The 12,566-nt window shown below is 33.6% G+C and overlaps 1 protein-coding gene across 1 annotated transcript; it reads left to right on the top strand.

Annotated features, from left to right (window-relative positions):
• Nucleotides 1–552: 552 nt before the first annotated feature.
• On the top strand, nt 553–11,454 carry Mrgn1 (Mahogunin ring finger 1). The gene is made up of 14 exons (XM_090105322.1): nt 553–753; nt 1,052–1,170; nt 1,296–1,564; nt 1,782–1,969; nt 2,674–2,828; nt 3,080–3,334; nt 3,700–3,882; nt 4,250–4,363; nt 4,933–5,022; nt 5,510–5,662; nt 6,958–7,048; nt 8,372–8,481; nt 8,979–9,054; nt 9,338–11,454. The coding sequence occupies exons 1-14, from the start codon at nt 666–668 to the stop codon at nt 9,448–9,450; spliced, it is 2,004 nt and encodes a 667-aa protein (XP_089961448.1). The 5' UTR covers nt 553–665; the 3' UTR covers nt 9,451–11,454.
• The last annotated feature ends 1,112 nt before the right edge of the window (nt 11,455–12,566 follow it).

Consider the following 12,566-nt stretch of genomic DNA (forward strand, 5'->3'; position numbering starts at 1 on the left):
TAGAGTTATTATCTCAGAGCAATAAACCTAGTTATTATTGTTAATATTTTAATAGTAAAAAATATGTACTGTATGTGTACGGTTTAATAAAAAATATTTTTATTAAACGACTAACGTAACAAGAAAATTCTGGGATCATAGTAAAACAACACAACATAGTAAAACATCAGAATCAGTGGAAACAATGCATTTTCACCACAGATTTTCACATTTTCAACGTCTATACAATATTATACAAAGTAAGAATTGTATTTTTCGAACTGAGAATAAAACCAAAAGCTACTGAATCGATTAAAAAAGACTTTGAAAGCTATTATACATAAATCTTTACTTTCATACCGTGGTCATAATCTCTGAGCAACATTCAAAGTTTAGCCGTTCATGAGCCGTACAGTTTTGTGTGGGTTTTTGTAAATTTCGAACCATTTATGCTGCCAATTGCCATTTATAAATTACTTTACTTTATGGTTTGAACAAAGCTGTTTTTTGTGTGTTTTTTGCTCTGAGTTTTTTGATGTTCAAATGTCAATTGTCATCTTAATTGACTTTGACAACCATCATACTATTTTACCTGCGATTTTGGGCTTACGATCAATTTATCATTGTTTAGTGTTTTCGTGGTGATATCGTTGTTATTGTACTAGTTCCAGCTTCATTTATTTAAAATGGGCGCTTTAACGAGTAGACAAAATGCAGGTGTAGAAGAAGCTGATGTCGTGTCCAATCATGCTTATAAATATCCCCCGAGATCGGGTAAGAAAATTGACCTTTACTTACGTTTTTACACATTCAGATTTCATCGCTACACAATTGACTATACATTAATTCATCTCTTTATTCAATTTCTATATTAAATTGTAAGTGGACTAAAGAATCATTAAAAAGCGAATAATCACAATTAAAATAATATAGTTCTTTTATTTTGTTGAAACAATTTTTGATATAATTAATTAAATTCTGGTTAACCACTTAAACATTACAACTATTTACGTAGTATTTGTAGTGCAGTTATTTGTAGTGTTCATATTAAAAAATAATATTTCGTTTGAAGGTAATTACTTTGGAAGCCATTTTATAATGGGTGGTGAGAGGTTTGATACTCCACAACCAGAAGCCTATTTGTTTGGTGAAAATGCTGATCTTAATTTTCTCGGCAGTAGACCAACACCAGTAAGTAATTAATTAAGAAATTTAAATAAATATTATTTTTATAAAATTATGAGTTATCATTAATTGTGTAGTTGAAAATTGGGCTAATTCCTATTTTTTTGTATAATTAGTATTTTTATTCACAGTTTCCCTATCCACCACCTCAATCAAATGAACCAACAAAAACTCTAAGAAGTCTGGTTAACATTCGTAAAGAATCACTAAGGTTTGTTCGCTGTCCAGAGCCTGTGGGAAAACTGAGTGATACAAATAAGATAGATGGAGCCATCAAGCCAGTTAATTGTAATACAAAAGGGACATACTATAATATAGAGTTCACTTTTGATAGTGACGTTAGATGCGCTATTACAGTTTTCTACTTTTGTACTGAGGAAGTCACTCCTACTGGAATTGTGTAAGTTTGTATTTGAAATAACTTAAAACATGATGTTTATTCACAGATAGAGTAGAACTTTTTCTCCTATACATATAGTAAAATGGAGAATGTTTTTTTTTAAATATTAATTTGTTTAGTTTCACATAAGCTTAAGTAAGCAAACTAAAATTTCTGTTCAGTCGTTCATTTATTTATTAAACCACATTTTTTCTTAATTTATTGCGTTTAATTTCAGTTATTATCCACGAGATCCATCAATGACGTCACAGACGTACCACTATAAGAAGGGTGCTAATCAGCAATTCTGTCAGATATCACATGTTTTTGACCCCTCCAAGTATCCAGAGGAGGATTTAGTGTATAACGCTGACAGGGAGATCATTCCGATAGCTATATATTGTGTGGTGGATGAAGGACAAGATGGTAAGATAAATTTGTATATGTTAATGTTATAAAGTCCTCATGTTTGTTTACATAACTTATAGTTTGAATTGAAAAAACATACATTGGATAGAGTATAGACCATTTATTCAGGACTAGCTGTGCCCTGCGGTTTTATCTGTATTGCTCCGCTCCTGCTGGTCTTAGCGTGATGATATAGAGCCTACAGCCTTCCTCGATAAATGAGCTATCTAACACTAAAATAATTTTTCAAATCGGACCAGTAGTTCTTGAGCTCATTCAAACGAACAAACAAACAGATTTATAATATTAAGTATAGATGTGCTGCTGACATTTTTTTTATTAAAAAAAATAATATTCCAATGTTTATAAAAAGTCCATTCTGTTGTTTGTGAAATGCAATATTTTATAAACTAAATAGGGCACATTGTACTTTATGTAAACTAGCCCTTTAAGATAATAATAAAATGTGCATTTATAAACATGTGCAGTTATAACAGATACTGAAACAAATACTATTAGATAATCATGATATTTAATTATAAATAAATGCATACAGAGGAAATAATTGTGTAAATAAATATTATTAGAATACCAACACAAGAAAGTGCAAATAATAAATTGTAAATTTTATAGTTCAGCCTATCGAAAACCTAATCAGATGTTATAATAATGTTTTTTGCAAATAAATATATTTATTTTTTTTTTATTTCTATTTTTTCCAGAAATACGACAATCGCATACAACAATAGCGATTGTGGAAAAACATTCTGACGGTACATATGTATTGAAAGCTCTCAAGCAGAAACTATTTGTTGATGGTCTGTGCTATTTGTTGCAAGAAATTTATGGTATTGAAAACAAAAATCTAGACACTAAGGTTTGTATTCAAGTTATTTTGATGATATTTTAAGTTCTATAACCTTTAATAAAGTAACTTATAAATACATTTTTAAATCTTAATTTCTTAAGAAATTTTTATATAAATTATAAATAAATGTCCTTTCAGTGTACAACCTAGCACTATTGTCCCATGAAAAAAATATCAAAGAATGATTTAAATTTGTTTTTTCCTTGTTAATATACTTACTCAATAAACAATTTTTATTTATTCATTTACTTCACAATCAGCCAACATCAGACGAAGAAACAGAAGACGGTGGTTCCGAGTGTGTAATATGCATGTGCGACGTCCGCGATACACTCATTTTACCCTGCCGCCATCTTTGTCTCTGCAACTCTTGTGCGGACTCGCTGCGGTATCAAGCAAACAACTGCCCGATATGTAGGGCGCCGTTCCGCGCCCTGTTGCAGATTAGGGCGCTGCAGCGGATTACCAATTCGCCTACGTCGCCCGCTTTACTGCCCGCTGCCAGTCCACCTGATGTGAGTAATTTTTGTGATGAATGATGAAGTGGAATTTTTATGTTGCGTATTAGGAATATGGAAATTAAAAAATTGAACAGTGTTTGTGAATGATGAAATTGTTTATATAAAATTTACAAATCAGTATAATTATTAAAGTGTGATCTACCATCATAAGTTAAACGAAGACAGTAACAATATTTTCTGAAAAAAAAAATTTATTACATCTTATTTACTACAACAGCAATTACGTTAAAACTTAAAATAAATCACTACGTCGCGGTCGTTAACAATCACGCTGCTTTTGCAAAGCGTGTGATAAAATTCGAATTTCCAACATTCGAATTTCGAACGAACTTAGCATTCCCAAACATTCCAAACTCCAGGGCAGCATGGAGAACATCCCCGCGGGCTACGAGCCGGTGTCCCTGATAGAGGCGCTGAACGGTCCGCGCCCCCGTGTGAACCCGGTCCCGGCGCCCGCCCCCGCGCCCGCGCCCCTCGCCCCCATGGCGCCCCTCGCACCGCTCGCCCCTGCTATAGCCAGCCCTGATACGGATACGTCGCAAGTGAGTATGATACCGTTTTAGTTTAAATCAGTATAAAGGCATGGTTTAACTTTAGTACAGAGGTTTAAACTTGTCTTTATCTGTTTTCCTTGTATATGGTTTAATGTTAAAACATGTTTTGTTATAAGATTTTTACTTAGTCCATGGTTTTATTAAATTAAAGACACGGTTTTTACTTTTAGTTAGTCCGTGTTTTGTAATAAGACAGAAATTTTGCGATCTACTAATCTTTGAAATTTTTGGATAATCACATTGCATACTATTCCTTTTAAATATCCCAAGGTTATATAACACGCTTATAAACCCTATCTTCAAACGTATTTATTCATCTGTGAATCAACCGCATGTATGTATGTGTGTCCGTCAGGCGGCGGAGGTGCTGAACCGCTGCGTTGTGGAGCGCAGCTCGTCCACCAGCCTCGCCAGCCGCCGCAGCAGTTCTGTGGACAAACGGGATAGACACGCGCCGCTCACACCTGAGGTATACACATACAAACATACACACATAAATACACACAAGTACGCATGTACACGCACGTTTTGACGGATTTCATATACTCGCACGTAAACATGCAAACAACTGACACTCACACATGCACATATACCGTTACACGCACGCACATATCCTTACACGCACGTAACACACACGCCCACAACACACACACGCATAAACACTAACTCACGTAGACATACGCACGCTTCTTGAACAAACGCAGAACACACGTACGCATAAACACTCACGTACACACAAGGACACTACAACGACAACCTTGTAGGTATTTCCTGATATATATTCCTATACCCATAGATCAACTTCAAAAGCACTTGCGTCATATATGGGGTATACAGGGTGTAATCGTTAAGTGTGCACAAGCGATTATTCCGTAACTATTGCAGATATCAAAAAACTTTAACTGATATCGAAAGTACTTAACCTAATGAGTAAAATGGCCGTAATCAATTTTTAAAAATAAAACGAGAAATATCCAACATATGTTTGAAAAGTAACATTTTCTTAGAGAATTAACAAGCTTTTGTTTTATTTTCCAGTTTCGTATGTCGGTTCTGTTAGCGCGTGAACAGGGAGGTGCGCTGTATTCCCACAGCAGCAGTGTGCCCGAACATCTTGCCAACTGTAAGGTGTGTTATAAATGTTATATTATGTGGTAATTACTATAAATTATGCATACAGGATTTCCGCCACGATACTCTCCGTACCGTGCCGTACAGTATTCGTTTTTTTAAGGTCTTTTCGTAATTTTAATAATTTCAGAATGTTAATATATTTTTGTGTAAATCGTTAGAAAAGTAATATTGCGTCTATTCGTTTCAATCTTATTTTCCTTAATTTTTAAAAAGCAACTTTCTTTCCCTTGTATTTTATTAAAATACTAGCTGTGCCCCGCGGTTTCACCCGCATTGCTCCGCTCCTGTTGGTCTTAGGGTGATGATATAACCTTACTCGATAAATCTACCACCAAAGCATTTTTAAAATCAGACCATTAGTTCCTGAAATTATCGCGTTCAAACAAACAAACTCTTCAGCTTTATAATATTAGTAAGATTGCAATAAATGCCACATACAGTGATTTACATTTCTATTTATTGTGTAAATACTACATTCCAGAGCTCCCTAAACTCCGTGCACCGCTCTGAAGAGGAGAGCTGCTGTTCCGGGGAGGTAGTGAGGAGCGACGCGGGGGAGGAGGTCGAGGGGGAGGGGGAGCCTGATAGCGAGACCGAGAGGAGGTCGCCGCTATTGACACACGTGCATAATGGGGTGAGTTGTTTTATTTATGCTATAGGGAGGCATACGAGCAGACGCAGCGTCTTTCCATTCTATACAAGGCCAGAACGCAACGGTGTGAAACTAATCGCGTATAGATTGGAAATATTTTTTTTACAAAGTTCTTCCAATCTATACAATAAAAAAATAAAATAAAAATAAAATAAGCCTTTATTACTTTTAAAATATTTTACAATAGTTATAACTGTACTTAGTATTTTTTAAACAAATATTTACAATTTTTATTAAACAGTTATTTTTTCTAGCAATGGGTTTCAATAATTAACAGTTTGTCTTTCGACAAAGGCCTCCTCTAAAGACTTCCATTGCTCTCTATCTCTCGCTGTTCGCAACCACTCTGAGCCAGCCACTTTTTTCAGATCGTCTTCCCAACGTTTCATTTGATTTTTATCTATACAATAGCAGTACGCAAATACTTTTTATTACTTATTATTAAATTTTGTAGTGAAGTAATCCAAAACGTACAGCGCCAGGACGCATGAAGACTAATCGTGTATGTTTCGGAGTAAGCTCAAAAACTATACGCGATCAGTACGCAAAATTCGTATATATATTGTAATCACACGCTTAAAACCAGCATTACAAAATATACACGAGCAGTTTCCTATGGTTGCGTTCTGGCTATGTATAGAATGGAAAGACGCGCAGACGCAATGCCTGGTGGTAAGCAAATTGCGTCGCCCATATACGACCATAATAAGGGTGTCATACCCGAAATCGAAAGTTTCTCAACTACAAAAAAATACTCATTGTTTGTGTTGAATAATTTGAGAAATCTGTGCAGCCGTTGTAATTTTAAATTTCGTAACAAGTGTTGTTTTAATTGCAATTAGCAAGGTAACAAACGTGAGTAATTATTAAAATCTCATGTTTTTTTACTGGCTCTTAGTTTTTAACCATCAGAAAGTTTATTTACAAACTAGCTTCCGCCCACGACTTTGTACGTGCATCCCCGTTTTTCCCCGTTCTCGCAAGAATTTCGGGAAATCCTTTCTTAGCGGATGCCTACGTCCTAACATCTACTTTGAGTTTTATTTAATACTAGTGGTCCGCCCCGGCTTCGCCCGTGGTACATATTTCGCAATAAAAGGTAGCCTATGTCCTCTCTCGGGTATCAAAATATCTCCATACCAAATTTCATGCAAATTGATTCATTAGTTTAGGCGTGATTGAGTAACAGACAGACAGACAGAGTTACTTTCGCATTTATAATATTATTATTATAGTAAGAATATAGATAAGTACATGTACATATTTATATTGGACAGATAGTGAAGTCGAACGGCGCTATACGCACGGGCGCAGAGGGGGCTCCTGCGCTTGCGCACATTGACGATGATGAGCCTGACGTACAACATTGTGAGTATTTACCTTTATTTGTTAACTAGTTGTGCCCCGCGGTTTTACCCGTATTGCTCTGCTCCTGTTAGTCTTGGCGTGATAATATATAGTCTATTGCCTTCCTCGATAAATGGGCTATCTAACACCGAATTTTTCAAATCGGACCAGAAGTTCCTGAGATTAGCGCGTTCTAACAAACACACTCTTCAGCTTTATGATATTATAGATTACGAGCTTTTGATCGAGACTATCAGTTGAACTCAGATAATTCTCTGACCACGTGTTCTACGCCTTCAATATCGAAAGTTAGTTCAAGTTATAAAAAAAATGTTAGATAGAAAAGTTGGACAGAATTTAATTCTCTACAATATTGATAATTAATACAAATAGCGTAAGTGAGAAAGCGAGAAAATAGATTTTTGTGATCTTTGACCCCTGATTTTAAAACTTGCACTTGCTTACTGGGTATCTCGATTTCCGACCCCTGAAAATGACTGGTCTATATATTTAATTATACATATTTAATTTTGTCATAATATATTGTATTATCAAACAGAAAGATTATGCGGTTTTGGCGTATAAAATATATTTTATGATAAGTTAAGCTAAAACAATTATTAATGCTTGTTCAAATATATATTATGCTATATATGTAGATCACAATAATTATTGTAGTTATTTATGGGACAAAAACAATATTATTCTATTGTACTAAGCTATCATTTCATTTAGTCTAGGCAACAAAACAGTAGATCCCAGCAAGCATTCATTTTGATTCTTATATTTTATTGAAATAATATAAAAGAGAACAGACTCTGAAAAGCTACGGGTGAAAGCCAAATATGAAGGAAATTATACAATTACCAAGATATATTATTATATATAAATTGCCCGATTACATATTATAAAATATTTAACGCATTAATCGATCTTAGTTATGGCAATGGAGCGAAGAACTTATTAAAATTAGCACTAAAACAAAAAACTATGGTTCAGTTTTGCAAGCATGTATATCAGATAACAAACAACAAAGTACCGTCACTGTAAAACGAGTTCTACAACATAGAGCTTAAGGTTTAATACATACAAATTACAATATGGTAACATTAACTCCATTCTAAAACGAGATCTAGCCTGAAAGGTTTAAGGTTTAAAAGACCTACACAAACAAGGTAACAATTACAAAAAAATGCCAACCCAAAACGAGCTCTATCTCAATCTGATAAGATCTACTATGCCTGTATAATGCAACAAGGTAACAACTATCAAAAACACGCCACACAAAAACGAGCTCTATCCCAAAGAGCGTAAGGTCTAATACGTGTTGTCGCACGCACGCAGCGGAAGGCCCGCGGCCGGACGCCGAGTCGCCGGCGGTCGCCGAGGACTCGGACTATTTCACGCCGGAGGACACTAACACGACCATACTCACTGTGCCCAAGCCGAATGCAGTAAGTGCGCGCTCGGTTGCTAGCACGTACGGTGTAGATTTAAAAAAAGAATGTAAAAACAAAAAAAAATGATTAAAAATAATATTCAGTTGCTCTGTTGTTTTTGGTCTATCCCAATGTGTGCTACACTGTATTGTCTTACAACCGAGTGCTGTAGTGACGATGTTGTTGCTAAAATCTAATGTAAGTAATTTTAATGAAGTAAAAATTTTATTTGAGTCGTGTTATTTGAATTTTGAAAATAATCTAATTTAGATTTTGGCAACACAATACGTCAGAATCGTTGTAGGTTTGACTTCACCAGCTTCATCGCCGAACATTATTTTTGTGTTGGTATTTTTGTTTATTTTTTTAATGTTTTATTTTTATTGCCATGTGTTTTAGTTTCAGCCTTTGTAACTAGATGCGCGCCATTTTGTTTTTAACATCTGTGCTCAGTAGGTGCGGGTGTGTGTTGTAGTTAGTTTTATCTGTGGTAATGAGATGATTTGTTACAGGAAATAGGACCCAAGATGGCGGGCGAATGCGCGCCACAGCGTTGGGCTTTGCCGCATCATGTTACATCATTGCCTGGTATGACGATGCTTTTTAATTCATATTAGAATTTAAAGAAATTTTTAATGTTTTGATTATATTGTTTAAAGATTAATTAATAATAGATATTCGATATTTTTATACATTTTTATGTTATAGCAGACTTTATCATCAATATAAGTATTAACAAAATCAATCTATTGATTTGTCAGATTTTCTCCAAATGCCTTCAGCTCTATAGCAATAATTTCAACAACAAGTGACCTTTAAATTATTTAAATGCCAGTCCTAAATTATTATTTTATATGGCAACCCAAAACAGGTACCCCCTTATCGCAGTCCAGCGTACGTTCGTCCGGTGACTCGTACAGTTCAACATCATCAACCCGCCAGTTGCTAACCGCCGCTCCGCTCACGGCTGACACTCCTTGTTAACTTACATAACATGCGATATATTTGTAAAAAAAAAAAAACATTATAATAAGTATTAATTTTTGACAGTTGGTCATTTTTTATCTGTACGTAGTTTATAATATATGTATATAATTTAATCTATGCATATTTGAGGGCAGAGGAAGGTTTTTATTTTCTTTAAAATGTAATGTACATAAAGGGGTAAATGTTATTGATATTGCTTCTGACGCAATTATATTTTATTTTATAAGTTATCGTCTAAAACGGAGTAAGACAACTGATAACAATACTCTTTGCTTTGTTTTGATTTTTTTTTACTTTGGTATTATGTACTTCGAATTTTTAAAGAAGGAATTTAAACTTTTTAATTCAGCGCACCTTATTAATTACAACTAGCGCCATCTTGGAGGCCCATTTATGATGTGGCTTCTTACTCGTTTCTCCTATAGGGATACCTTTAGAGAATATCATCAAATTCATAATTATTATAATATTAATGTAAATAACTGTCGTTTAGAAATGTTATTTTCCCAAAATAGTGCAGCATCACAGAAAATTCTCATAAGATTAACAGCATATAGTAATTTGAAAATGGGCTCATTGGTGTACAATTCTACATCACAACATTATGTTCCCATTATTGTTATTTTTTTTATGGAAAGACGTAGAGAAATTATTTTACAACCGACTTCAAAAAAGGAGGTGGTTCTCATGACGGGTATGGTATCCTATGGAACTTTGGACTGGGTGAATCGATTTTGATGATTCTTTTTCTATAAGCTGGTGCCTTCCGGTTGGTCTCATTTATGACAATTTGAAGACGGTTTAATGTGTTGTAAAAAATATTTATTTAAATAATGATTTATTTAAACTAGTATTGTAAAATATATTCTGCAAAATGCGATGGCTTCAGAGTGGTTAGAGCAGCTCTTAATAACATCATGACTCTGAGATAACACTTATATTATCAAACTGGGTTTCTTTCATCAAAATATGTATATGTTGAAATACCCAAGAAATAACCCTGTTTCATCACCACAAATTAATTAAGCATTTAATCTTATTTTTCTGTTTATTGAGAAATCGTCATCACAATGTTATATGTTATTTTATAAACACTCATTTGCTATAATGGTGTTGTATTTAAAAAGTATTAAAATAACAAATATTTTTGAAGTGAAACTTCTTTATCGGGGTTGGAAAAAAATTTAGTGTAACATTTTTTCGTTACGCGTGACATTTTTCCGTTACGCGCCATCTTTGATTCGACGTATTTCTTTAAAGTTGCATATAGTAAATTATTTTTTGAAAAATAAGGTCATAAACAAGTTTCACTTCTTACGTGTGTACACTAGTACACGCACACATTTTTTTAAATTTATATAGGTAGGCTATAGCAAGTTAAGTAACTAGGTTAATTTTATTAGAAAGTTTATTAAAGTTAAGGCTAATTTGTGTATAGTTATAAAATATTATTTCTTTTCATTATTTAACAATGCGGTAGATAAAAATACTTATCAATCGTCAATATCAATATTTAAATTTTACCAATGAACTCTGTAAAAACACGCCAGTAAACTCTTATTATGATTATGACTCATTAAAACAAATTACCAATTTATTGCATCAGATTACATTGTTATTTGAGAAATCTACGATGCGATTAGATTTTTTATTTTAAGAATAGTAAGTATGTATATAAAATCTACAGATTATCAGAATATTATACAAAATCTATAGCCTAACTACTTATTAATAAAAATTGTATCATAAAATAATCGACAAACGACTATTAACTACTATCAGTATCCGCATCTTTTTCAAATACTGTGGCTGTGTTGAAATTTTAGCGTAAGTTTCATCATAATTATTATGAAGAATAGTACCTATCTAAAAATGTATTTTTTTTTAAACTGTACTCTCTCGACTGATAAAATGCATCATTCCTTGACTTCAGTGAATCTCAACATTGTAAGTACCTAGCTATGTCTATATTTAAATAAACGGTGATAAATATGAATTTAATTTGGTATTATTTATTTCACCCCAACCAACCCCATTCACTAAGAATACATAAAAGATTGTATAAGTAGACTTAATTCGTTACGTAAAATTTTGTGCATATTATTTACATAGTAAGATGAAATGTTCATGTATTTGTGACAGTGGCTTTTTTAAAGTTGCATTTATAAATTATAATATGTAGGCGCAATTTTATTATAGATATGTACGCATGCGGGGTTGGGAGATTTCTAAATCGCATGCGACGGTGACGGTACACCGTAGAGCAGGCTCCAAGGAGATGTTCGTTTGCAAAAATAGCGGACCTAAATCTGACTTCTGATATATATTGTATAGATCCCAGACATCCTATAAACAGATGTTGCCAATCAGTTTTGTGGTCCCCCTCCCCCCACCCCGGTAATTAAATATGGCATACAAAGAAAAAAAGAAAAATTTCCAAAACATGCCGTGTGGGGTATCAAATGAAAGAGCTTATTGAGTAGATCACGAATATATAGCATACTATAACATTTCTTACACTTTCTCTATGATTTTTTAGAAAATTTACGAAAATGGTCCATTTTTGAGTTAACTTTAAACCACTTTAGGTTGAAAACTCATGAATATATTTTTTAAATTATTATTTTAAATAATTAACAATAGTCCATTGTTAACGATTCAATAGTTCGTACAGTGAAATAGTTGCATGGGGGAGTGGGGAGTGCATTCAAAGATGGCGAGTATATTTTCAAGTTTAGAAGAGGCTGATGAACACAGCTGATGAAGTTAAGAGGCTGATTCAAGAATGTTCTGCCATATTTTTCATTCTGTCAAACACAACGACAGTGCAGAGACAATTATTCTAAGCCCTGACACCGATATTTTTGTATAAGACCTTTATTTCTGGCATAAACTTGAAAATATACTCGCCATTTTTGAATGCTCCCCCCACTCCCCCATGCAACTATTTCACTGTTTTATAACTATTTAACTATTGAATCGTAAACAATGGACTATTGTTAATTATTTAAAATAATAATTTAAAAAATATATTCATGAGTTTTCAATCTATAGTGGTTTAAAGTTAACTCAAAAATGGACCATTTTCGTAAATTTTCTAAAAAAATCATAGA

This window comes from Colias eurytheme, chromosome 9 (assembly GCF_061535395.1).
Source record: "Colias eurytheme isolate Ceu_HAF_F1 chromosome 9, ilColEury1 Martin Lab GWU primary, whole genome shotgun sequence".
In the NCBI taxonomy this organism is placed as follows: domain Eukaryota; kingdom Metazoa; phylum Arthropoda; class Insecta; order Lepidoptera; family Pieridae; genus Colias; species Colias eurytheme.

What these genes read in the sequence shown, in the direction of transcription:
- Mrgn1 (XM_090105322.1), top strand. Translation starts at nt 666, where the DNA reads ATGGGCGCTTTAACGAGTAGACAAAATGCAGGTGTAGAAGAAGCTGAT. An exon ending in TAAATATCCCCCGAGATCGG is followed by an intron (nt 754 to 1,051) that starts GTAAGAAAATTG and finishes TTTCGTTTGAAG; the next exon opens with GTAATTACTTTGGAAGCCAT. An exon ending in TGAGCCTGACGTACAACATT is followed by an intron (nt 7,049 to 8,371) that starts GTGAGTATTTAC and finishes GCACGCACGCAG; the next exon opens with CGGAAGGCCCGCGGCCGGAC.